At 39.5% G+C, this 26,901-nt stretch overlaps 2 protein-coding genes across 14 annotated transcripts in view; one reads left to right on the top strand and one right to left on the bottom strand.

Moving 5' to 3' along the window:
* Positions 1 to 23,504, top strand: part of PITRM1 (pitrilysin metallopeptidase 1) — a 38,624-nt gene extending 15,120 nt beyond the window's left edge. For 6 of the 8 annotated variants that reach the window (XM_039337024.1, XM_039337010.1, XM_039337029.1 and 3 more), the window contains 15 exons: positions 1,668 to 1,802; positions 2,773 to 2,911; positions 3,774 to 3,890; positions 5,401 to 5,533; positions 6,652 to 6,772; positions 8,356 to 8,432; positions 8,847 to 9,012; positions 9,849 to 9,949; positions 11,300 to 11,420; positions 13,356 to 13,427; positions 14,134 to 14,246; positions 15,613 to 15,738; positions 16,269 to 16,414; positions 18,095 to 18,197; positions 23,078 to 23,504. In XM_039337024.1, coding sequence (XP_039192958.1) covers positions 1,668 to 1,802; positions 2,773 to 2,911; positions 3,774 to 3,890; positions 5,401 to 5,533; positions 6,652 to 6,772; positions 8,356 to 8,432; positions 8,847 to 9,012; positions 9,849 to 9,949; positions 11,300 to 11,420; positions 13,356 to 13,427; positions 14,134 to 14,246; positions 15,613 to 15,738; positions 16,269 to 16,414; positions 18,095 to 18,197; positions 23,078 to 23,171 — 1,764 coding nt within the window. In that variant the 3' untranslated portion in view covers positions 23,172 to 23,504. Of the gene's footprint in view, positions 1 to 1,667; positions 1,803 to 2,772; positions 2,912 to 3,773; positions 3,891 to 5,400; positions 5,534 to 6,651; positions 6,773 to 8,355; positions 8,433 to 8,846; positions 9,013 to 9,848; positions 9,950 to 11,299; positions 11,421 to 13,276; positions 13,428 to 14,133; positions 14,247 to 15,612; positions 15,739 to 16,268; positions 16,415 to 18,094; positions 18,198 to 23,077 lie in introns of those variants that run through there. The other 2 variants (XM_039337017.1, XM_039337040.1) reach the window with 2 other exon arrangements.
* Positions 23,505 to 24,891: 1,387 nt separating this feature from the next.
* Positions 24,892 to 26,901, bottom strand: part of LOC120305357 (phosphofructokinase, platelet) — an 86,012-nt gene continuing 84,002 nt past the window's right edge. For all 6 annotated transcript variants that reach the window (XM_039337129.1, XM_039337078.1, XM_039337098.1 and 3 more), the window contains one exon: positions 24,892 to 25,425. In XM_039337129.1, coding sequence (XP_039193063.1) covers positions 25,287 to 25,425 — 139 coding nt within the window. In that variant the 3' untranslated portion in view covers positions 24,892 to 25,286. The remainder of the gene's footprint in view (positions 25,426 to 26,901) is intronic.

Below are 26,901 nucleotides of genomic sequence, written 5' to 3'. Positions count from 1 at the left end.
GCAAACGAGCCTTTTGAACATTCTTTGTATGGGAGAGTCCCCAATGCACAATTCTTAAACATTTACAAAAGGATTTTAGGATGCAAGTCTAGAGTGTAAATAGTAAAGATGCATCACAGAATCTCTTGTAAGAGAATCGAGACGTGTTGGGTCCCATGATCGTGATGTTCTTCTCTGTGGAATTGCAGAAATCTCACTAATAACTTAAGGCTTGAATATAAGGGAGACGCTTCTGAACAAAATGGAAAGTTCCAGTCAAGAAGAATAAAAAAGTAGAACATTGATTGACTCAAGCCCATAATAATTACTTCTTCTGGAGAATCTTAAGTCAAAATTGCTGATCTTTTCTGGACTCAAGAACCGCATTTGAGACGCTGTAGTTGTAAAGTGGGTCTTGGTGGATTGGGATGAATTTTAAAAGGGAGAAATGGATGCCTTAGATGTTTGCAAAACAATACTTTTGTTTACTGTCCTATCCCTCAAGCCCACCCATTCTGGAACAGCTAGAAGGACTGCAGAAGGAATGCTGAGACAGTCCCTGCATTATGTATCTCCTGCCCCCTATGAAGCAGCTTGATACTTAAATCAGAGCCTAGTCCAGGGGTAGGCAACCCTGGCTCTTTTATGACTCGTGGACTTCAACTCAGGAATTCTGGGAGCTGAAATCCACGAGTCATAAAAGAGCTAAGGTTGCCTACCCCTGGCCTAGTCCTTTTGAGAAGTGTCATCAGTCTGAGTACTATACGTTGAAAACCTGAGTTTCCCTTCCCGTTTAAAAGGGTCAGATGATCTAGGATGAAAAGACCCATGGCCAGGCTTTAGAGTACTGCTGCTAATTAAAGCTGATGAATCTCCAGTTTGTATTTTATAAGTCTCAAGAATTCCTAGCCAGCCCGGAATTGCATTTAAAACATAGCTGGGGATGCCAAGTTGAGATAAACAATGTTAAATGTTCTCATTTTAGGCTGGACAGTTCCTAACTGGGACTGTCCTTGAAGTTGCCCATCTTCATTCTTTTCTTCCTCTTTTTGGGGGAGAAGGGGGAGCTTTTCTCTGAATTGTTGAAAATTTGCTGGAATGTGTAACTATCTTCAGGTACCACTAGTGGCAACTGTTGCAGACAGAAAAAAAACATTAGCTCGCTGTTAGAGCAAGGGGTGTCAATGCATCACGTGGATGCCATGCCCATCCCACCTCCACGTGACATGAGTTGATACATAACATGATCATGTTTGACACCCGTGCTCTAGAGCAGTGGTTCTCAAGCTGTGGGTCGGGACCCCATTTGGGGTTGAACGACCATTTCACGGGGGTCACCAAACAACACAGTCTGCCATTTTTTTCCCCTTTTCCTTAGCTGTGCTACTCCCTTTTATTCTATTGGCTTTTGAAAGCCAATAGAATAGACTCTCTTGAATAGAGCCTAATTCTATTGGCTTTCAAAAGCCAGTAGGAATTGTTCAGGCTGTCTCTGCCTTGCTGAGCCCGCCAAAAGTCCCATTCTGCAAACGGTGCTGCACCAGTTGAGTAGTCCTTGACTTACGACTGGTTGGGGGTCGTGGCATTAAAAAGGTTGAGAACCACTGCTCTAGAGGGACAGTAGTCTTAATGTCTTTCATGTGGAATATTTTCATTCTTTTTTCTAACTTTCTTTTTTTCCCTGTAAGAATATTGCCTCCTGCTGGAACCACGAAGGAGATCCTATTGATCTTTTGAAAATAGCGGAGAAAGTAACTCAGCTTAGGCATTGCCTTGAGAAGGACCCCCATTTCCTGCAGAGAAAAGTAAAACAATATTTCAAGGTAGGACTCAGATGAACCTGCATAGGGCTGGTTTTAACCCTGTTTCCAAGAGTGATTAGCCAGGCAATTAGTAACCCAACAGAAGCAAGCAGTCATACGGAATGATTTCTCTGCAATCCAAAGCATTGGGGTTTTGTGTTGCATAAAGATCATTCTGAAAGTTTGTATAATTTCTTGCTTGTGTTGGGCTACTCTAGGCATTAGTGATCTTTGGTGCATCTTCTGGTTTTCTTCCCTGTAGTAGAGCTTTTCTTATAAAGGGAAGGCTGTAATTCGGCATATGTAAGTCTTCAATTTACTACAGTGGCTTAGTGACTTCAAAGTTCCAGTGGGTCCCCTATAACAGAGGTCCCCAACCTTTTGGGCACCAGGGACCAGGTCCATGGAGAAAGATTTTTCTGCAGACCAGAGAGTGTGGTTTTGTGTGCTGCCTGCATCCCACAGATGGGGCTTTGCTCGTTTGTGTGGATCGGTTGCTGCATATCACGGCCCGGTAACGTCCATGAATCGGGAGTTGGGGACCCCTGCCTTATAAGATACTTACAATCCTGTTGCAAAATTTTGATTCTCCCAGTCTTATGCCATTTGCAGAGTCCTGCAGTCACATGACCACAGTTTATGACATTTATTGCCAAAACCTAGATTTTACTTCCAGTTTTTGGCAGAGATGCCCTGTAACCAATAATAGATTCACTTAATGATCATGGCATTCACTTAACAATGGTGGATTCACATAGGAACTATGGTGATTCTTATAACGGCCACCACAAAGAAGATCTTAAAATTGAGTCAGTCATGTGGTGACCTTTATGGTCAGCATGACTTACAACCTAATTGGGTAAGCTCGTTACGGTTGTAAGTCAAGGATTACCTGTAATTAATAAGGCAGTTGATGTCAGTTGTTGAACAGCATCAGGTGCAAAGAGAAATTGTTTTTACACTGATTAGAATTCTTCTTTCTTGGTCAAAGGACAATCCACACAGATTAACACTCTCTATGAGTCCAGATGCGGCTTTCCATGACAAGCAAGCAGCAATGGAGGCAGACAAATTGAAAGAGAAGGTTGAGGCCCTTTCTGAAGAAGAGAAGAAACAAATCTATGAAAAAGGTGGATGTCTTCTGAGTCATTAAAATGTGGCCTTGTTTGTTTGATTAATGTTTGGGAAGTGCTCTTCAGTCTCTTCTAAGAGTTTTTCTTTTTACTGTTTTTCTATTCTATGGATTCAACACTTGATACCTTGGTCACTTCACCTACTCTCTAAATGCCCGGTCAGAGCACATAATCCCTTCCCCATTTTTCTTACTCAGGATGACAGAGGGGAGGAGAGATTTAAACCTGGTCTCCCCAGTCTTGATCTCTTACAACCATGGGTACGCCATATGCTTCTTTTCCCCAGTGAATGCAAAAAGTGGCAGTAAAATTAAATAGTTCTAACTTCTCAGGTGAATTCCATGTCTGATTAATTCTATCTGCAGGGGCTTTTCCCAACCTGCATCTCCCAGAAAGCATTTCCAACAAGCTTGCCTGGAATTCTGGGTCTTGTAGACTAATACAATTTTGCTGGAAGAATCCTTTTGAGCATTCCCAACCCTCAAAACTCGTAGAGATTCTGACCAATTAGCTCTTGATTTTAAAACGGGTTAAAAGCATCATCATGCAACATGTAAGAGGTAAAAAGTAGACTTTTAAATGGTTTTACTATTAGAAAATCACCAAAATTTTGGTGCTATGTCATGCTGCAACCTAAGTATTGTTTTCCCCCCTCCTCTTCTTTGGGTACTTTAGCTGATTCTTGAACACCCTGCAGCTATATTTTTCACTTTGTGTTTGAAATAATCAGCCTTTTTAAAGACCTGAAATGGGTCCCTGGGGGACATTATCAGGGCCTTAACTGATGCTACAAGGCGGATGAATTTGAGTAACTGGTTTTGTTGGAATTGCTAAATTAATGTTCCCTTTGATCTGCTAGGTTTGGAATTGCTTGATCTGCAAAGCAAACCTCAAGATACTTCCTGTCTTCCTGCTCTGAAAGTTTCAGATATTGAACCAAGGATTCCGTTTACTGATCTGGAGATGGCGTTTACAGGTTAGGGGAACTGAAGCATGGAGGCTGAGGGAATGAAAATAAAATGATCAAATCAAATTCTCTTTGAAAATGGAGAGCCTAGACTTCACGAACTCCTGGGTAGACTTCAGTTCCAGCAATCCCCAGCCTCCAATTTTTACACAACATGTGCTAGTACAGGGGTAGGCAACCTCGGCTCTTTTATGACTCATGGACTTCAACTCCCAGAATTCCTGAGCCAGCATAGCTGGCTCAGGAATTCTGGAAGTTGAAGTCCAGAGTCATAAAAGAGCCGAGGTTTCCTACCCCTGTGCTAGTATATCAGTCTAGTAGAATTATAAACAGTCCTTTGAAATAGAGGAAAGTATGGGTAATTCTCAACTCACAACTGTTTGTATAGCAACCATTCCAATTTGTAAAGGACTCAAAAACTGATTTAAGACCCATCCTCACCCTTAACGACCATAGCAGTATTCCATAGCCACATGATACAAATTTCGGGCACTTGGTAACTAGAATGTATTTGTGATGGTTATAGAATCCCTGGGTTACACGATGCTGTTTGTGACTTTCCTAGATGGCTCTAACAAGCAGTGGGAAAACCCAGATGTAATTAATGACTGCTTGATTCATTAACAACAAGTTATTTGCTTAATCTTGGCAAAAATGGTTTTAAAATTGGGTGTGACTCGTTTAGCAACTGTCTTATTCCCAACTGAAGTTGTAAGCTAAGGACTATCTGTGTGTATCATGATCATTCTTCCATATATACTAACCAGCCTAGAAGGACAGTGCTCAGACATTCTTACCAAGGTAATCCTTGATTTAACTCAATTTGTTCAGCAACTGTTCAGATCTGCATCGGCACACTGGAAAAAAAAATGGATGTACAACCAATCCTTGAAATTTTGGTAATCACAAGACCCCTACAATATCATGATTCTGTCTGATCCAAGTGCTCTGATGCTAGATTAGCAATTACGATGTCTCAGGGAGCTGTGGTCATGTGACCTGCACTGGTACTTCCCTGCCCTTTCACAACTCGCTTGCATTCGGCCTGTGCCAGCCCTCTTAGGCCCTCATCCCTACTGAGCATACCTGTGTTCCTTACCTGAGACTCTCAGATCCTCATCCCTGGGCATACCTGTGTTCCTTATTTGAGACTCCAGCTTCTTCCCTCTTAATAACTCATGCATTTTAGAGTTGCAACAGCAACCTGGACTGCCCAGATTTGCTGTCCCGGGGGGGGGGGGGGGTGTACAGCCATATGATTTTGCACTTTATATTTACATCTTGCACTTTATGCCTGTATCACTTATCAAGGCCAATCCTGGCCCCAATTGCCATCATAATCCAAGGGTTACCTATACTGGGAGGTTCCATCACTTTGTGCGCCTGTGGCCCCTTTCCCTGTTGGATGATAGATTTGAGGGATAGGAAAAAGAACATATCAGTGAATGGTAAAACAGCTTAATGTGAATTGAATTATTTCTGACATTTCATAAAGTTATCTCTTCTCTTTTCTCTGTAGCTGAGGATGTCCCTGTCCAGTATTGTGCTCAACCTACAAATGGCATTGTTTATTTCAGAGCCATTTCCAGCCTGAACACACTCCCTGAAGAGCTTCGGCCTTATGTTCCACTTTTTTGCGGTGTCATCACCAAGTAAGAGAGGGTTATGTCTGAAGCTTTTTCAGCAGTCTTTGCCTCTGTTCAAGAATTTTCCTACATTTCCACCCAAATCATATTCTCCATCAACTTATTTTGTGGCAGAATTGTCAGGAGTGGCTTGGCTTGGGAGCTAAGTTGACTTGCCAATTCTGGCCACAATTTGTTCAGAGGGATAGCCTCAAAATCATGTGAAGTGTTAGTACCACTTTTTACTGCATTGGTAAGACCAGACTTGGAATACTGCATCCAGTTTTGGTCACCATCAAAGATACTGTGATCCTAGAAAAAATGCATAGAAGAGCAATGAAGATGATCAGAGGTCTGAAAGCTAAAATATATGATGAATGATTGAGGGCCAGGTATTTCTAGTCTAATGAAGAGAAGAACCTGGGGTGATCTGATAGCAGTCTTTTAATATTTGACCAGCTCTCAGCAAGAGGAGCAGGTCAACCTATTCTCCAAAGCAACTGAAGGCAAGACAAGAAGCAACGGATGGAAACTAATCAAGGAGAAAAGCAACCAAGAACTAAGGAGACATTTCCTGACAGTGAGAACAGTTAATCAGTTTGCCTCCAGAAGTTGTGGGTATCTAACACTGGAGGTTTTTAAGAAGAAATTGGATAGTCATTTTTCTGGAGTGGTGTAGGGGTTCCTGCTCGAGCAGGTGGCTGGACTAGAAGACCTCTAAAGTCCCTTCCAACTCTGTTATTCTGTATTTTTAGTGCTACCACATTTGTATCTCTGCACTATAACTGACATGGCTCGGTCACACTTCACATAAGGGCCAAAATGCTCTGAGTATCATCTCATCAGTCAGAATCCAAAGATCTCTGTGTAACTATGAGTTGCTTCTCTTAGCAAAAACACAAGACAAAGGGATGAAGAAGCAGTTGAGATGCCAAGCTCCAGGGAAGACTGGATTATACAGGGCCAAGTATGGCTGCCTTCTTGCAATTAGAATTTGCTGCAACAAATATTAGTCTTTCCTAAACAATGGGTATAATTATAGGGTTTACTTAGGATGGAAGCCCAATTATCTAGAGTGAATAATTTGTTTGCAGACCCACACAGTCTGTATGAGAACCCAGTTTGTTCTTGTCTCTTTTCATAAGGATGGGGTGTGGAGCACTCAACTACCGAGAACAGGCTTTGGAAATAGATCTGAAAACAGGTGGGCTTTCTGTTAGCCCACATATCAATGTAGATGACTCCCACCTGGACATGTATGAACAGGTGAGTCCATCTCCAGTTAAGGTCTGGTCAGTTGTATATGGGTAACCCTCTAATTTTTTCTCAGACAGAATTACTAATTAGGAAATTTCAAGACTAAGTTTTTACTCTAATTCAGGAGTGTCAAACTCGCCCCATCACGTGACGTGTCAGGACATATTGCGACTTTTTTCCCATTGCTGGAGCTGGGGTGGGCACAGTTTCAGCATGACGCATCTGGCCCGCGTCAGCAGTTTAGACACCTCTGCTCTAATTCAATAAATGGCATCCTTCTCTATCTATCTAGCTTTTAACCCTTTCGCTTGCTTTTTTCTCTCTTTGTTTTTTAATCCACTCACTATTTGCAATATGAGGAAAATAAGTCCGGTCCACCAGTCAGCATTGTAACAATTATTTTGCAAATATATGGGATTAATGCATTTGGAATAGAAAGTGCAGTATCCATGGATGCATTATGGTAAAATCAGAAAAAAAATGAAGCAGAGTGTTCAGGTTCTTAAGACTCAGATGCTCTTCTAGGCAAAAATTTAAGTTACTCTTCCCTCCAAATCCAAGAAGTAAAGGACAATTCACCATTTATCTGGATAATTAGCTCTATTGCCAATTCACTCTTACAGGTAGGAAAGCAAATAATGGTGTGGAATTGCTTTGATGATTATAATACTGATAGAAGAAAATATTTGCAGCTTGGGTAGAAATGAAGGGGTTTTTGGTGCTGCCTGAGCTTGGCTGTTTACTTGGCGGATGTTTCGTTGGCCAACCTTGATGCACTGATGATGTTACCTACTTTAGATAATGAAACATCTGCAAGAAAACAACAAAGCCCAGGCAGCACCAGGATCCCTCATTGATTATACTTTTCTTAAAGCTGAGATGTATAAAAGGAGAGAAGAAAGCTGCTTTTTAATTGTAAAGAACCTGATGCACTTGTTTTCCAAAATGCAAGCTTTATACTCCAAAGGCAAAATTTCAGAAGGGACAGCTTAGCCCAGCACATTCTTTTTGCTGCCTTTCCCCCTAAACATAAGAAATAGTACCAGACAGGGAAACTTGGATCAAAGTTGCTTTTTCCTTCTCTCCAACTGATGGATCCAACATGTTTTAAAGTATAGAGGAGGGGTTTCAGGGCTTTGGGAGATTGGATGGCTGTTTCAGGAGAAGAAGTGATTGATATATGTTAGACAGAAACTGTCTCTACTCTTCATTAGGATCTAAGCTGAATTCCTATTGAAATAATGATGATTCTTTATTAGAATTTGTGTATTGAACTGAGGAAACCAGGGATTGGACTTGGTGTAAATAAACCCTTCCAGTTTTAAAGGTGGAGATGTTCTAAAGTTGTGAAGTGGAATATCTTAAAGTAAGTCATTAGTGGATAGGAAATTTGCAGCTACAAAGTACATCTACAAAGGGCTAGTATCTTTTTTGTGTGTGCTTTGTTAAGTTGGATTTCAGTTTTGGATTGTAATTTCACAACTAGCATTGACATTTTTAAAAAAAAATCAAGAATCCCATGTTAGTGTTCTTTAAGTAATTTGGTATCACTTTGCCTTATTTTTTCATTCATTCCTACAATTCTTCTTTAGGGTGTGATCTTCTCTTCATTGTGCCTGGATAGAAACTTGTCTGACATGATGCATCTCTGGACTGAAATATTCAACAAGTATGGTCCATTTTACGGAACAATATTTTTATGCAATTGAAGATGTATATTTCCTCGTTTGTATATTTGAATTTATGGGCTGCCCAGCTGCAGTGGATAGCTCCAATGGCAATATTAAAACACCTTAGTAAATAATTTCATATTGGTTGAAAAATGCTTTTGGCTGATGTTTTAATTAAGAGGAAGAGAAGGCCAATAATTGCCTTGCATTGAGAATTGTTGATGCTTTGAGCTCCTTTCAAGAGTGTATAGAGAGAATGAATGGAATTAGATTTCCATTCATATGGCTCCATCCATAGTGACCATTAACATGAGAGTTATAGTTAGTAAACATTTGAGGAACCCTCCCAATTTACTCCTGCATCTTATTTATAAGGTCCCTTTTTTTTCCCTTTCTCCCTTTTCTCTTCACAGCCCTCATTTTGAAGATGAAGATCATTTCAAAGTCTTGGTTAAAATGACAGCTCAAGAGCTATCAAATGGCATTCCTGATTCTGGACATCATTATGCCTTAATTAGAGCAAGCAGAACACTGAACCTTGCAGGAGAATTGCAAGAAACGTTTAATGGGATGGAACAGGTGAAAAGAAAGAAAAAGGGTTTGATACTTCTGACATTAAAAAATGGGAAGGTGCCCTTATTTCTGTGTTGCCCAGTTCTCTCCATTAAGATTGACCACTCTAAGATTGTTTCCAGTGCCTGTTTTATTATTATTATTATTATTGAACTGGAGATGCTCAAGACTGAATGGACCTTCTGCATATAAAGTGGGTCTTCTATCACTATATAATAGTTGAAGCCTAATGAAATGCTCCAAGTGTCCTCATAGAGATACAGTGATATCCTCTCCTTTACAGTATAATTTCCCTTTCTATAGGGCAGGGTGTCAAACTTGCAACATCACGTGAAATGTTATAACCTATCATGACTTTTTTTCCATTGCTGGCAATGGGGTGGGGGCAGTTTCAGCATGATGCATCTGGCCCGTAGGCCGGCAGTTTGACACCCCTGTGATAGGGGATGAGTTGCTGATCTTTTCAGGGGAAACCTAAAGTCTCAGCTGCTAGTCAGCCCAATGTAGGCACAGTTAGTGGTTAAGGTCCTCCAAACATTTAAGCATTCACTGTAAACATTAATGTCGCTGTGATAATTTTCCTTGTATTGATGCAATACAAGATAGTCCTAAACCTACAATCATTCATTCAAAGTTACAATGGCATTGAAAAAAGTGACCTACAACTGGTTCTTACTTAACAATTGTTACAACATCCTCATAATCATTTGAACAGAATTCAGTCACATGGCGACCAACACTCTGGAATCATTTTTTGCAATCTCAGTGGGCTTCCGAAATGCAAAGTGGAGAACTTATCTAGGCTTTTGCTCTTAATTCCCTTCCAACCTTTTTCTATTCAGGTGAAACTGATGAAGCGAATTGCAGAAATGGCAGACATTAAGTCTGTGCTCCGAAAACTGCCACGCATCAAGAAATACCTTTTAAATAGTGACAACCTGCGGTGAGTCTGGATTCATCCTTGTAATCCTTGCAGGCACCACTGAATATGCATGATTTCTAACTGAATCCTAAAAACTAGTTTTTAAAGAACTAAAAAAAAAAAAATTCACTCTCTTGTTAAGTCAGTACCACAAATTTGGAGTCATCATTGGAGTCCTAGATGATAAAAGCTTGGTTCCTAGCCTTCAAGTTTCAAAAACTACTAATGGATTGCAGACCACAATTCCATCAGTGAAAATCTAATATCTAAAATAAAATTATTTGACTAAAGCTTCTGAAGAAGCTTCTTGTATTGTTATGTGTAAGATTCCAGACTGAAGAGAACATAAACTCAGATTCCATTTTAAGATTATTTCCTTGAGAATGCAAATGCCAGGGGTCTACATTTCTAGGCAGACCTTTCTAACCAAACTCAAACTTCATGGCTTCCAATTCTGCTGACTTTCTGCAAAGAAATACTCATTTAGAAGATGAACTGTGAGGACTTGAGTACCATCAACAGCTTTAGCCTCTCTGCCATTCAGTCCACTGGAATTTGCTCTTTTCTGGAAGCAAGTATTCTTGGGAGTATGTTTGCTGGCTTTGAAAATGTTGGCCTGGTGTATTCAAGGCTTTTGGGGAATTTTGGCCTTAAGAGTTGCCAAGTAATCCCTAGATGTGCTTCTTCTTTTGGAACTTCCTCTCAGCCATCCTTGTTCTTTGCAGCTTTCAAACCAGAAAGAAAATTATATTCAGTCATTATGTTCATTATATAAAGAATATCACTCATTATATTCATTGTACTCACAATGGCATAAGGAATAGTTGAAGCTTCCCTAATATTTGAAAGAATCACCATACTTACTTGGAATCCATAATTTTATATGGACAAAGATGTTTGAAAGAAGCCTAAGTGGCCTCCATTTAGAAAAAAAAATCTTAATAAGTTTCAAAAAGAGACATTAAAATACAAACTAACATAAAGAGAAAAAATTGAGGGGAATAACAGGACAAGTTTTAAAGTGAAAAAAAAATATCAGATGTAAAACAAAAATGATCTCCATTTTTTTTAGTAGAGATAATTGATATGACAGTTTTAAATTTAAATGAATAATCAATATCAAAATACTAATAATACATTAGTATATTAGTACTAATTAACATTAGATAAATGCATTAGATAATACTAGCCAGTATTATTATTAGAAATACACTATTCTAAAAGACCAATATTCATAATACATTTCTCTTAATTTTAATGTAACACATGGTAAATTCTCAAATATAAATAAATGTTTATTTGAGTATTTGTCTAATCAAATCAGATGACTGCATTTCTTTAGTGAAAATAATATGCATTCCTCCTACACAGATGTGCAGTGAATGCTACACCTCAGCAGATGCCAATTGTTGCGAAAGCTGTGGAAGAATTTGTCCGGGGAATTGCCAAAAGTAAAAAGGAACGGAAGCTTGTCCGTCCCCGCATAATTGAGGTAACAGTGGGAACTAAATTAAAATATGTTTATGCAAATGTGAGATCTAAAAGGGAATGGTAGTAGAAATATCAGAAATGAATGGCTATATCTCTGTGATAAATTTCAGCAATTTGCAGGAAGCCCCTGGTCCTCCATTTCTAGTCAAAAGTAGGGGTGCTATATTGGAGGCTAGTTTTAATCCATATTTACTCAGGGAGTTCTGATTAATACAGAGACTTTTAAAGCAGTCAGGGGAAAGTGCTTTTGTCATTGATTTTTTGCTTAAAATCAATGAGAAGAAAATACTTCTGTCAAAACTCCAAGTAGCTTTCGGAAAAAGGGCAGAAGAAGAGAATGCTAATGTAGTACTTGTGTTTTTATCAGTAGAAGAGAATATTTGTACTTGGGTTGAATTGTGGAGTACTTGATGCTTTCTGAGTTTAGTTGGGGGTTTTTTTGCAGATGTTTCATTAGTCAATTAGTTAACATCAGTTTTTGGAAGTACTGATGTGTAATGAAATGTCTGCCAGAAAACAATCAAGCTCACCAAGGACCCCATTTGTGTTTTCCCCCCAGCAGTGTTGATTGTCATTTTTTGTAAATTAATAAGTAATAGACATTTAGCAGGAAAATTATGTAGAGGTTGGTAGTTCATTAAGCATCTGCTACTTTGATCAGATGCAGGCCGCTGCTCCCAGTTGTATTAAGATTAAATGATGAAGGAGATACATGAACATGCTTCTTGTTTCCTTTCCCTACAATAGCCTTCTTCAGTTTAAGGCCTATGGCCTGCTTCTTTGAGGGTCTAGGACATGGGTAGGCAACCTTGGCTCCTTTATGACTCGTGGACTTCAACTCCCAGAATTCCTGAGCCAGCATGGCTGGCTCAGGAATTCTGGGAGTTGAAGTCCACGAGTCATAAAAGAGCCAAGATTGCCTACCCCTGGTCTAGGATAACTCGCTGGCCATTTCACCATGGCCATGTGGCCATGGCCAGTTCGATGTGGCCATTTCAATGCAGCCAACTCGCCACGGGACAGCTCACCCTGGCCAACTCAGCACAGAAAATTCCACGCGGGATAACAGTGCGATAAATATTATCCGCCACTGTATCTTTGACATTATTTCCATTCACAAAAATGGAATTTTCTGTGATAAGTTGTCCTGTGGCAAGTTGAAATGGCTGCATCAAATTGGCCTTGGCGAGGTGACCGTGGTGAGATGGCCATGGCGAATTGTCCCACTCCGCTGTTGGGGAATATGGGGGTTGTATTCACCTTTGGGAACCCAAATAGTCCTTGGCTTACAACCACAACTGAACTCAAAATTTCTATTACTAAGCAAGGCACAATTTTGCCACAGTTGTTAAGGAATCACTGCAGTTTTCATATGGTCATTAAGCATCACATGACCCAGGATGTTGCAGCTGTTATAAATTCATCACAGTTGCCAAGCACATGAATTTTGATCATGTGACCATGGGGATGTTGCAGCAGTCATAAGTGTGAAAACTAAGTTACTTTTCAGTGCCATTGTAAGTTTGAACAGTCACTAAACAAATGGTTGCAAAGTGAGGACTATCTCTACAAGTCCGTACCTGTCATGGAGAGTCTTCATCTTTAATCTTAGCTATAAGGATGTCCAGATCTTGGGAGACTAATCAAGGTTGCACACAGTTAGTATTTGAGTTTGAGGCCACCAGGCAATCTCGCAGCTATAAGATAGTCTGGGAAGTTAAAAAACCAAACAAAAACTAGAATAACAGTGGCAAGCCAATTCTCTACTGCTGTGGGAAAGGACTATGTGATATGTTGATGTAAGGAACTAAGCTTCCCTTGAGAGAGACTTTTGCTAAACGATCTGCTTTCCTACAGGTGGAAAAGTGAATCAGATAAATTGCTCAGTAGGACTGGATTGTAGCTATACCATTTCAACCAAGTCTTGTATTTCTAGAAACCTTCAGATTCCAAAACTGCTAGCAGTGAGGCAAGGGCTGGTTCCCAGATCACAAGGAAGCTAATTACGGTGAGGCTGTTTTCTGTGACCTAAGTTATAATTACCTGATCCTTTTGGGGAGAGAGATAGGGCTTTGCAGAGAGGATATGAAGTTGGTCTTGCAACAATATCTTGATCAGTAGTAGTCTTGCAACAATATCTTGATCAGTAGTAAAACCTGCCATTTCTTTTATTATATTTCTGTGCCACTTTCTTATCCTGTCAAGGGCCTTCAAAGTGGCCTTAGGGGCTGACAAGCCTGATGGATGGTATAGAAGTTTGATAAATAAAATATAAAATATGCATACATTTGTATGAAACATAGGTATCCATCTATACTTCTAATCCTGTAGGCAAGAAAAGACCAAGATATCTATTTAGAGGTATTTGCTGTATTTGCATAGGCAAAAGCCATAACTCAATATATGTGGTCAGGAACAAAATGGGAAAGCTTTTAAAATTACAGGAAATCTGAGAGTGACCAATTAATAATATTAATTAGGAACTGGAGTCCTTAAAGATAACTCTTCAGTTTTTGAAGGTGGAGGGATCACATGAATTTTAAAGTCCTGGCTCAAGACAGCTGATAAAAGAAAAATAATATTTTTTTACAGCCAAATTCCTTGTCTCAAGGAGAGGCAGGCAATTCTAGCAGAGAAGAGCCAGATTCTGGCAAGGACACCTGATTTCTTTGCTAGAAGTGAACTAATCAAGCATACTGTGTCTTCTCCTTTAGGATCCCACTTTTCAACCTTGTCAGATGAAGACCCATTTCCTGCTTCCCTTCCCTGTAAATTATGTTGGTGCTTGTGTTCGCACTGTGCCTTTCACAGCCCCAGACTATGCAAGGTAGGCAGAGAGATGTGCTATCTGGTGATACATGTGCAATGAAGTTGAATGTGGAATGTTAAACATTGCTTCTTGTGACTCTGCTGAGAATATAAATATAGATAAAAATGATGATGCTCTCTCGATGATTTATGCTGCAAAGTGCAGCCTTTGGATTCTTTTGGGATACAAAGAGCATCATTATGTAGTAGATATATGTTTTGGTTTAAAGCCAGTTCAGTTCCAAACCTGTTTAAAGGTATAAATTGAATTCACACAGAGTAAAATTTTACTTGAAGCATCATGGAAATCCTTATCTACTGATTTCAGCATTTGGTTCCCTGGTTACCACACAGAGATCTGGAGGCATAACTTGATTGTCTCTTGAGCAAAGACATAACACAAATTCCTTGGCTTGAATTCAGTTTATTGTATGAAGTCAATTTTATTAGTAAATCACTATTTTGATTATTTACTTCTACTTGTATGTTGCTCATTCCAAAGTGAGCAATTAGAAACATTAACAAAGAAATATCCCAAAATCATTCATAAAAGAGAAGGAAGGAAGGAGCCACTGCAAGCCCTCCTTCTTACACTTGACGGAATAATCAGACCTTAACTCCAGGAGCAGACTGTATCTCCGAAGAGGGATTCCAGAATACGGGAGTGGCAATTGAAAATGTTGTCTTCCAAGGCCTTATCGGATAGCATTTTTATAGAGATGAGATCAGGAGATAGTTGATCCTGCTTGATCTCATCGGGTAGACAGATCAATAAGAGAGAAAGTGACATCACAAATAACCTGGTCCAGAGCTACATAAGAACCTAAAGGTGATCACCAGCACTTTGAATCACACCCAGAAACCCAAAACATTAGAGTCATATGATATAGAAGGATAAAGCCATCAGAGTCTGGGTCTTTTTTAAAAAGTCTTTAAACTTGTATTTAATTTCTTTTCACTAAGTATTGAAGAAAACTTACTTGGTGTTTTCAGACATATCAATCTAAAGGTTCCTAATATCTGAAAAGCAGTTAACCATCAATTTCAAAAAGTGATTAGAAAAGAATCATGTAAACATTTTAAAGACACTGACTTTAGTTTGAGCAAGGTAGCATCCCTTTCTCTCCCAGAGCTCTACAGCTGCTGCAGACTTGCAGTTTTCTTGTGAGGAGAAATTATCTGGAGTATGTGTGGTCAATCAAAAGTCCTCCACTTTGTCCAGAGAGGAATTACAAAGAGTAGGTCTACTCACCAGCTCTTTATTCTGCTACATTCGTTAGCTCTGCTTTTGTCTTTAGCTCACAATTTTTTTTTCCCCAGAAGTCAATTGAAGCTGAACTTTTGACAAAGATTTATCTGGTGTTCCTTGATCTCTCTCCTTTCAGCCTTCGTCTCCTGGCCCGTTTAATGACAGCAAAATTCCTGCATACAGAAATCAGGGAGAAAGGAGGTGCTTACGGCGGTGGTGCTCATATCTCTCATAACGGCATATTCAATTTCTACTCCTATAGGTAACAACCAGACTTGGGTAGGGGAAGGATTAGAGTGGCACAGACCATGTTTTTTCCCCGATTCATTATGGTGGATACCAGCCTTCTTTGCTCTTCTCAGGATGTCAGAGAAATGGGGCTCAAAATGGGAAATTCACAAAGAAATTAGAAAAACCAGGATAGTTTATGGTCACCTTTCCCACGTCACAATTCATGCTCCTCAAAAGCTGAATATAGTTTAATTGAAAAGTTGGCCTCCAGATAAAATAAATCTGGAAGAAACCATTGTCTAGATACGTAAAAGCTCCAGGCATACTGTATTAATTTGATAATATATGTGGAATTAATAAATCAAGGGTATGATTCTTTTCATTAGTCACAACAAACACATAAAAGCAGAAAATTAAGAATTTGGGTATTGACTGTTTCCCTAAGGCCGTGCAGAAAATGTATCTATTCTGTCAACAGGAAAACAGGTGGTATTTTTGGTTAATCCAATTCAAGTAAAAGGGGGACATTATTTGGCTGTAAGATTATCTATAACATTACAGGGATCCAAACTCCATGAATACTTTGGCTGCTTTTGAAAAGGCTGCAGAATGGGCCAAAATGGGCATGTTTATTGAGCAAGACATTGATGAAGCCAAACTTGCTGTGTTTGCATCAATCGATGCTCCAATTGCTCCGTCTGACAAAGGTAAGTAAACTTGTCTTCTTGGTTTGAACTCATGAATGCAAGTAGCTTCCCCTGAAATTTAACTGCTCGTTTTCTCATTGCAAGCGTTTTGATGGTTGGCTCAGCCATAGTTCCCCTAGTTAGCTTCTGAAAAACATTTGCTTACGTGTAGAGCAGGGGGCCCCAATCTCCGGTCCATGGACCAGTGCTGGTCCGTGGCATGCCAGCAACTGGGCTGCACAAACAAGCAAAGCCCCATCCGCAAGATACAGGCGGTACACAAAACCACACACCACGAAAAACCTCTCTCCACCGAACCGGTCCCTGGTGCCCACAAAGTTAGGGACCTCTGGTGTAGAGGAAATAAAATGGGGATAATAAAGGCTGAACAGTAAATATTGCATTTTCTTAAAGGTTTCATTATATAGTAGAGGCTAGAGGAAAAACATCCACTTTTGTTCATAAAAAGTGTCCTGCAAGATCAGACCCCTGATCCATCTAGTCCAGCAGTCTCTTTGCAATGGCCAATCACCACATAAGGAAGTCCATAAGTCTCCCAGCAGATGGCCTTCAGATGTAATCATGCTGGTAACAGCCTTGATTCCCATGACTTCCACAAATCAGTTGAGTCCTTTTTGAAACTAAGGTGGTAGACAGCACTAACGTGATAGTAGCAAATTTCCAAATTTCAGTACCTGTTGTTTATATAAAAACCTTTTGTCCTTCTTCCATTGATTTAGCTTCATTGAGTAAAAAATACTCAAGTATTTTGGAAAGGTGAAATAACTTCTACTTGCCCAGTTTATCCCCATCGTGCGTAATTTTGTACACCTTAATATTGTCCCTTTTCATATGCTTCAATTCTAGGCAAAAGAGCTTCAAATTTCTCAATCTTTCTTCATAGAGAGGCTGCTCCAGCCTCTTCATTATCTTAGTTGTTCTCCTGTAGGCTTCCTTTTTAATTCCATTCACCCTACAGACACAGCTGATGTACACTGTGTCTTCATCTTCACTGAACTGTTTGCCATTACACCAAGATCAGTTATCAATCATTGCTAGCTCGGATTCCATTAGTTTGTATAAGTAATTAGGATTTTTGGCACCACATTAGGACACTGAGATGAAGTGCAGATAACTAACATAATTCTCATAAAATAAGAATCTGGCGGCTTTAAGGTTTAGCATGCTAATTTCTTTATTAGGGTTCTTCCAAGCATGACAAAATGCTTGATAGCTTTGAAACTAAAATGTACTTCAATTAAGCAGAGATTGAGGGCAGCCATTTAAATACCCATAGAAGCTTTAAATAACTCTAGATGGTTGATAGTAAATAAACCAGAAATTCTGAAAATTGTGATATTACTTTGCAAGGAAATTCACTTATCTTTATTACGTTTTTGAGGAGATAAATCCATTTACTGTTTCAGTTAAGGCAAACAATTGTTCTGTGTGTTTACATATTGAGCTGTTTGCGTTTGATAGAATGCAAATGTATCAGTAATGGGAGGAATTACTTAGAACTGATTTGCATAATGTTTGGATATGCATATTGTTCCAGACAAATAAATTAAAGGGGATTGCATGTTAACAAATGGATCCATTTAGTTTATGAACTGAGGAATCAGAGTGTAAGATTACCATCTGGCTCTGTTATACTTAAGACTGATATGAATTATTAGCATTTGTGATTTCTGCTTTTAGGGATGAATAATTTCTTATATGGAATCTCTGATGAGATGAAGCAGAGGCACAGAGAACATCTTTTTGCTGTCTCCAGGGAAAGCCTGATAGATGCATCCAACAAGTGAGTTTGAGTTCCTTTTGAGAAGTGCTGACATTTTGAAACCCTTGCAGATGTAGTGAGAGGAAACCCAAGGTGTTTGCTACATGGCCCATTTAATTTGGCATCTACTTTGGTGGGTGCATGAACATTCCTCTCCCCCTCTGAATCTGAAAATTGATTCAGGCCCGTATCAGATTTCATTCGGTGGTTGTGTTTTGTCAAGCGTCAGGGCAGTGATCAAGGTGCAATTGGTTCTTTTGGATCCTGAGAAAATGCACACGCCAATGAATAAAGAGATTTTTAAGTTTTGTTATTAGCTCAAGCAAACAGAGTTAAAAACATAACATAAAAGCTGGTACCCAAATCTCTTACAAGCTGCCAGGAGCTCCTTAATGACAACAAAGAGTCTGTGGAGATTCTCAATCAATCAGGGCACGACTGCCCCAAAGTTGCTTCTTCCAAAAAGCTACTGGACTTTATTTTTTTTTTTCTTTGAAAACATTTCACTTCTCAACCAAGAAGCTTGTTCGGTTTTTCAGAATGAAGAAGCTTCTTGAATGGGAAGTGAAACATTTTCAAAGAAAAAAAAAATTAAAGTCCAGTTGCCTTTTGGAAGAGGCTATTTTGGGATACCGACAGCAGAGATAATCCATGGGGCCAATTTACATAATACCTGGTGCTAGGTTCCATGCAGAAGCTCCCAACAAACAACAACTCCAAGATATTTATCAAAGTCTGGCACCATGACTTCATGGACCTATGATGGTCATGAAGCTGCAAGATCTGATTGTGACTGGGTGGTTCTTGACTCAGATGGGAATCAAAAATCAGATTTTTACAGTAAGAAAAGCTTCTCCTTTATTCAGTAAACAAGAGTAAAAAGAAATAAGCAGATTAGCTCAGAATTGTCTTTTCTTAATAGGAAGGAAAAGTCAAAACATATCACTAAACTCCTTGAAATAACAATAGTCTTCCTTATTGCCACTACAGGTTGTAAATGGAGCCAGAAGATGTGATGTGTTCTGATTATTGTGAAATGCAGTGCAGAGAGAAAATCAATATAACTTAAATCCAGATAGCATTGCTCTGTCTGCTGAAATTAGAAATAAATGGAGTTCTTGAACAGGGGTGGGCAATGTATCCAACCTCGGAAATCTTCCCTGTTTTGCTGTCTGGAGTCTAAAGCTGGCTCCAGATGTGTTGGGATTATAGCTTCTAGAGTTCTCCACCATGTGGTCGTTCTTAATAATCTTGACAAAAATTGTTTGTATACAGATTATAAAATACAGGTGTGTATATGCTTGTCTGACACACTCATATAAACATTTTAATAAGAGAGTGCAGAAATCTGTGTCAAGTGTTAGATGGTTTTGAGCTCTTTCTCTGCATTTGGCCTATTTCACTGTTCCTGAATGAATTGGATAGAAGGAACATGTTGAAGATAATGGCCTTTCCTAGTTCCATTTTAATTCTTTTTTTTTAAAATGATGTCTGCTGCTGGGAGAAAATCCAGGGTCTTCGTTCTCTGTCAAGATGAGGTTGATAATAATTATTATCATTTCTTTTATTGTTGTGAACCACTAGAGCAGGGGTAGGCAACCCAAAACACTCAAAGAACCACTTGGAGCCGTTTCCCACCGAAAACAAAACACTGGGAGCCGCAAAACCCTTTGGATATTTAAAATGAAGATAACACTGCATATATCCTTTTTTACCTTTATTATATATATTCCATCTCTCTGCCCTTGATCTGCCAGTCCTCTTCCCCCATTCTTTCTTTCTCTCTCTCTTTCCTCTCTCTCCCTCTTTTTCTCTTTCTCTCTCTTTCTCTTCCTTTCTCTCCCTTTCCTCCCCCTCTTTTTCCTCTCCTCTCTCTCCCCCCCTTTCTCTCTTTCTCTCCCTCTTTTTCTCTTTCCTCTTTCCCTCTCTCTCTTTGTCTCTCTCTCTCTCCCTTTCTCTCCCCCCCCTTTCCCCCTCTCTCCGATCTTCTCACTTGGCAAGCTGGCTTCAAGCTGTTCTCCAACAAGCTCAGGGGCTCTTTTATGACTCATGGACTTCAACTCCCAGAATTCCTGAGCCAGCATAGCTGGGCTAGCTAGCTCTCTCCTGCCCTTCCTGTTTCCTTGCTTCCTGCAGAGACGCAGCAAAGGCAGGAGTCCCACCCAGTAAGCTTTTCAGCTCCTTGGAGAACACCGTGAGTCCATTCTCTTTTTTACGAACACATACACACAAAGAGAGAGAGAGAAGGGAAGTGCAAGTGCCCCCCTCTCTCTCTCTCTCTCTCTCTCTCTCTCTCTCTCTCTCTCTCTCTCTCTCTCTGCGCAAATGGCGGAGGAGGCTGGGAGCCGTAAGGGAAGGCTCAAAGAGCCACATGTGGTTCCGAAGCCGCAGGTTGCTGACCTGTGACCTAGAGGCATTATTATTATTATTATTATTATAAACATAGAAATGGAAGGTCCTTTCAGCAATACAGTCTGATTACAGGTAGACCTCAATTTATGACAATTGGGATAAGAATTTCCATTACTAAGCCAAGGCATTTATTAAATGAGACACATTCAGTTTGATAACCTTTTCCCCATGATTGTTAAGCAAATCATTGCAGTTCCCAAGTGAATTATGTGATTGTTAAACAAATCTGGCTTCCCCCATTGACTTTGCTTTCTGGAAGCTATTTGAGAAGGTTACAAATTGTGATCACGTGATCCAGGGACATTGCAATGGTCAGAAATTCATGCCGGTTGCCAATCACTCAAATTTTGATCATGTGACTGTGGGGAGCCTTGCAGTGGTTGTAACTGCAAGGACTGGTTGAAAGTCACTTTTTCAGAGCTGTTGTGATTTTGAACAGTTGGCAAATGAAGAGGTGTAAGTCATGGAGTACCTGTAATGCATTTCAGGTCCTTTGCTTACATGCTGAACGTTCTTGTGTATCAACAAAAACAGCCTCCCTGATCTCTCCCATATAACCAAAACACACGCATACCAAACCTTCTAATCATTAATTTCAGAAGGCCGATGGCGATTGTTAAGTGGTTTTATTAGGCTGTGTTAGGCATTATTTGGCAAATGCTAAGACAATAGATAATTGTTCAGTATTGTTTTAGACTAGAGCACTGGAATTTGAGTGTGTGGTTATATCATGGTCTTATCTTTCTCTTTCCATTGTTTATCCTAATCTTCATCTAATACTTTGCACTTCTCCTTAGTCACACCTAGGACCTCAGGCTTCATTAAAGCAGCGTTTCTCCACCTTAGCCATCGTTAAGATGTATTCAACTCCCAGAATACCCCAGCTAGCGTGCCTGCTCTCTCTGTGGCTGAGATGTTCTGGGAGTTGAAGTCTACACATTTTAAAATGGCTACGGTTGTGTGCTAAACAGCCTGATCAGGGAGTAACAACAAGGGACATGGAGAAGAAATATGAGGTCAGTTAGGATGGAGATATGAATGGTATGAACTTATGCACCAGAGACAAATTCCTTCTGTATCCAATCACATTGGTCAAGAAAGAATTTTATTGTTCTGTTCTGTTCTGTCCTGTCCTTGTTCTTTTCTATTTTCTGTTCTGTTCTACTCTACTGCACTCCTATTATTAATAATAATAATGATGATGATAATAATATAATATAATAATAATAATAATAATAATAATAATAATAATAATAATAATAATAATAATAATAATAATAATAATAATAATAATAATAATAGAGTTGGAAGGAACCTTGGAAGTCCAACCCCAATATTCAACAAAAACAGCCTCCCTGATCTCTCCCATATAACCAAAACACACGCATACCAAACCTTCTAATCATTAATTTCAGAAGGCCGATGGCGATTGTTAAGTGGTTTTATTAGGCTGTGTTAGGCATTATTTGGCAAATGCTAAGACAATAGATAATTGTTCAGTATTGTTTTAGACTAGAGCACTGGAATTTGAGTGTGTGGTTATATCATGGTCTTATCTTTCTCTTTCCATTGTTTATCCTAATCTTCATCTAATACTTTGCACTTCTCCTTAGTCACACCTAGGACCTCAGGCTTCATTAAAGCAGCGTTTCTCCACCTTAGCCATCGTTAAGATGTATTCAACTCCCAGAATACCCCAGCTAGCGTGCCTGCTCTCTCTGTGGCTGAGATGTTCTGGGAGTTGAAGTCTACACATTTTAAAATGGCTACGGTTGTGTGCTAAACAGCCTGATCAGGGAGTAACAACAAGGGACATGGAGAAGAAATATGAGGTCAGTTAGGATGGAGATATGAATGGTATGAACTTATGCACCAGAGACAAATTCCTTCTGTATCCAATCACATTGGTCAAGAAAGAATTTTATTGTTCTGTTCTGTTCTGTCCTGTCCTTGTTCTTTTCTATTTTCTGTTCTGTTCTACTCTACTGCACTCCTATTATTAATAATAATAATGATGATGATAATAATATAATATAATAATAATAATAATAATAAATAATAATAATAATAATAATAATAATAATAATAATAATAATAATAATAATAATAATAATAATAATAATAATAGAGTTGGAAGGAACCTTGGAAGTCCAACCCCAATATTCTATTCTAATTCTATCCCTATCCCTATCCCACCAATGTTGTTTCCGCTAATTTGTACTCTATATCTGCATGTCAATACATCCAAAAGAGCATCATTTAAACTTGTGAATTTGAACTGTTTGAACCCTATTAAGGACTAGATATATTTAATAATTTGGGATAAATTATTAGACAGTTCAGAATTTCAAGAATAGCCTCCCTTTTCAGTGTTTGCCTATCAAAGGAGAAGAAATTGCTCCCTCCATGATTTCTGTTCCACCCTGATCAGATGAAGACTAGTCTTCAAGCATTCCCCGTTGGAATAACAGATGCCTTTCTACTTTCAGATTCCTCATTGCTGGGAAGAGCACAAGGGGATTGGCTATTCTTGGACCAGAGAACCCAGAAACAGCCAAGGATCCTTCCTGGGTTATACGATAATGCAGCCTTCTACAGCTTGCTTTAGAAGGAAATCCCAATAGGTGCAACTCATGCCATGATGATCATAGTAGATTTTGTGAAAAAGGACTTTAAAAGTATTATTAAGGCAAAACATTACTTGCATCGTGTCATCCTCAGAGTCTGATACTGCAGTAGTGTCTTTGTTTTGAAAAAGTAAGTGGATTTGAAGTCTGTCATAAGTCCACTAACTGGCCCCACCAATTTTTGTCTTAACTGCAGCAGTTATGAAACAAGTACAAGTCAAGCCATTCCTGACTGTGAATGACAGCTGGTCTTAATTTCAGTTAGATCTCTCTCTCAACCCCCCCCCCCCAAAAAACGCTGCAGTATTTATTTATAAAATTGTAGAATTGTTTTCAATCTATTTTCTTTAAATCATGGTCAGTTAATAAAATATTTTTGAGAACAGCATATAATTGATTTTAATTTTCCTGTTTTGCGTTTCAGTCTTGGGCAAATCAGTGCCTCATCTTAAGAATACCTTGCCTTATGGGGCTGTTATATAAAAGGATTTTAAGTAGCCCTAAATGTAGGAAAGACAGGATTCAGGCATGGGATTTTCTGTATTACAATGAACATGATGCAATTTATTCAGCTTCGGTTTTGTGTCTTGTGTGAGCATCAGTGTACAAGATGGAGCACTGAACATTCTAATTGTGTCCACACTGCTTGTTCTGCAATTCAAGTGTTCCACTTTCTCTGCAGACAGTGAAAAAAATGAATCCTGGACAGACAGAAGTCACTAATATTTAAAAAAAAAAATCCTCATGTGGGAGCCACTTGAATTTCAAAGCGAATCTCACTGCAGCAAAAGAAATATCTGTAAATAGTGACAATTGTTTGCAGCAGTGCTTCTCAACCTTGGCAGTGTTAAGGTGAATGGACTTCAACTTCCAGAATTCCTCAGTTGCTTCAGAATTGGGATCTGGGGAATTGAAGTCTGTATATCTCCAGGCTGCAAAGTTGAGAATCACCGGTTTGTGCTGTGGGAGAAGCCCGGGGCTTATTAGCTTAAGGCCTCCAACAAAAAATATCAGAAAGGGGCATTGGCCCATCTGGCAGAAATCTCTTTCAGCTCTAAAATTGGAGTCAGCAAAACACACGGAGGAACATTGCCAATTTGGAGGGAAAGGCAATGGATGTATAGGTAGTCCTCATTCAGTGGTGTTACAAAGTTACAAAGGTGTTGAAGCAGGGGGATTTACAGTAGGTTCTTGTAATTGCAGCCATCATAGTGATTTAGGAGCTTGGTAATTGGCTTGCAGCCAGCATTCCATGGCACCTTCACTGCTAGTTTATGGCTGTGTTGCTTAGCAACAAGGCTACCAATTCCAATTAACATCATTAAACAAGGATTACTTGTATTGCTTCCTGAAGCAATTCTATCATTAAAGCACTTGTGAAAGTCTACAGGCCTGTAAGTAATTGTTTACTGACTAGGTGGCTTTTAGTCATTCATTTTTGCTAGAGCTGCCTTAGTCCTTGGGGTGAAAAATGATTGCAACAAGCAAGTCTTGAAAGAACAACTTGCCTTGCACACAAACTGTATCCCAAAGTGACTTTACTAAATACCTACGTAAGAGTCTCCAAGCAACAGTGCTCTGAATGATCTGGACGTTTGACAGTCAGTTCATCTTGAGAACAAGGTGGAAAAGTTAAGTGAGGTGAAAGCTTTAGGAGAACGAAGGACATTAAACCGTATGATAATGCAGTATTTATTATGGCTGGATCACATATATGTCTTTCAATATTTATTACATAAAACTATGCTGAGTGTAAACACTATCTGGTAAAAGTGCAAAAGACAAACAGCATCACACTGAGTGCATAGAACAGGTTTTGGACAGATTATTCATAAGGAACACATTGGTAACTGGGTTTTCTTTGTTATGTTAGGCGCTGGAGTGTCCCACTCTGTAGATGAAGCCTAAAAATAACAGGAACAGATAATATGGTGAAGTTTTTGTTTCCCACGTAAAGTGCTGGTACAATAACTTACATGTTACAAAAAGAAGCTGTAACACATATTCTAAAGCATTGTTGATGCACAATGGAGAAAAAAGTTCCACTTAGGGACATCCTGGCGTTGCAGACTCAAGCTTCAGATGCCGTTGGTCTCACCACATGCTCTAGCTGGCCTGAATCGGAAATATCATAGCTGGCCTTGTATTTGGCCAGGATCTTCATCAGAGGACGCAATTTTAGCCACCACTGTTCCTTAGCAATTCGGTGCCTGTGAACCAAAAGGAGAGAGAAATTGTCATTAGAAGTTTCTGTTAGGACATCTATGAGTAGCTGAGGACCCTACCCAAGCTGAAACCAAGAAATTTTATTTATTCATTTGATTTCCATGGGGGCTTATCTTATATGCAATAATCCAGATGGGCTCGAAACAAAGCCAATTAAAACTAATAAGAACCATCCATTCACACAGCACCACATGTGACAATGTTCAGCTGAATGTTTGCTAGCGAGATGGTTTCTTGATAAGTAGAAGATGGCTTACAGAGCAGCAGAGCTAGAAGGGACCTTGGAGGTCTTCTAGACCAGTGGTTCTCAACCTTTCTAATGTCGCGACCCCATAATACAGTTCCCCATGTTGTGGTGACCCCCAACCACTTATACATCACTGGGTGCCAGAGGCTTGGCCAAAGAAAAGGGGGGGGAAATGGCGGACAGCCTTGTTTGGCGATCCCTGTGAAATGGTCATTCGACCCCAAATGGGGTCCCGACCCACAGGTTGAGAACCACTGTTCTAGACCAACCCCCTGCTCAGACAGGAAACCCTATAACAGTGATGGCGAACCTTGTAGAGACCAAGTGCCCAAACTGAAACACAAAACCCACTTATGTATCGTCGGGTGGCCCATTTGGTGGGTGTGGCCCATTGGGTAGGTATGGCTGCGGTGGTAACTGGGTGGGACTAAAAAGTTCAATCAATCAATTCCAACTTCGTGAGATCTTTTTTTTTCCCACAAGAAGCTGAAATTGATTGATTGAACCTTTTTTTTTTCACACAGCGGCAGAAGACTAAAGCGAAAAGGTTTTATAAAACCCAGCTAAAGTGCGTGGCACCTGTGCCATAGGTTTGCCACCTCGGTCCTATAATGACCATTATATGGGAGACTTACTATAGTAAGTAACTTACTTATAGTAGTTTATTACTGTAAAGGGGTTCCAGTGAAACAGTAAATCATGGGTCCCCAAAATCTTCAGCTCATGAAGTTTCAGATTGTTGATTGACTCCCATTTATTATATGGCAATTATTTAATAAATACAGGTAGTCCTTGATTTACCATTCACAATTAGGACCAGAATTTCTTTTGCTAAGCAAGACAGTTGTTACGTGAGTTACGTTCAATTTTATGATCTGTTTTACCATGGTTACTAAGTGATCATTGACCCTGCTTGTGGGAAGCTTGCTGCGGAGGTCACAAGTGATGACCACATGAGTCCAGGATGCTACAACTGTGATAAATACTATCCATTGCCAAGAGCCTAAATTTTGATCACACAACCACATGGGGATGCTGTGACACTCTTTAAGTATAAATCCCAATTGTAAGTCACTTTTCCATGCTGTCGTAACTTTGAATGGTCACTAAACAAATCATAAATTGAAGACTATCTGTACTACTTTAACCAACAGCATTACAAATAAAAATAATGTTGACCCCATGCATCAAAGACATGTATAACAGTCTCACA

This window comes from Crotalus tigris, unplaced genomic scaffold, assembly GCF_016545835.1.
Source record: "Crotalus tigris isolate CLP2741 ecotype Arizona unplaced genomic scaffold, ASM1654583v1 scf7180000017548.2638350, whole genome shotgun sequence".
Classification (NCBI taxonomy): Eukaryota; Metazoa; Chordata; class Lepidosauria; order Squamata; family Viperidae; genus Crotalus; species Crotalus tigris.
The sequence above is the reverse complement of the archived record's forward strand: the minus strand, read 5'-3'. Positions and strand labels throughout refer to the sequence as shown.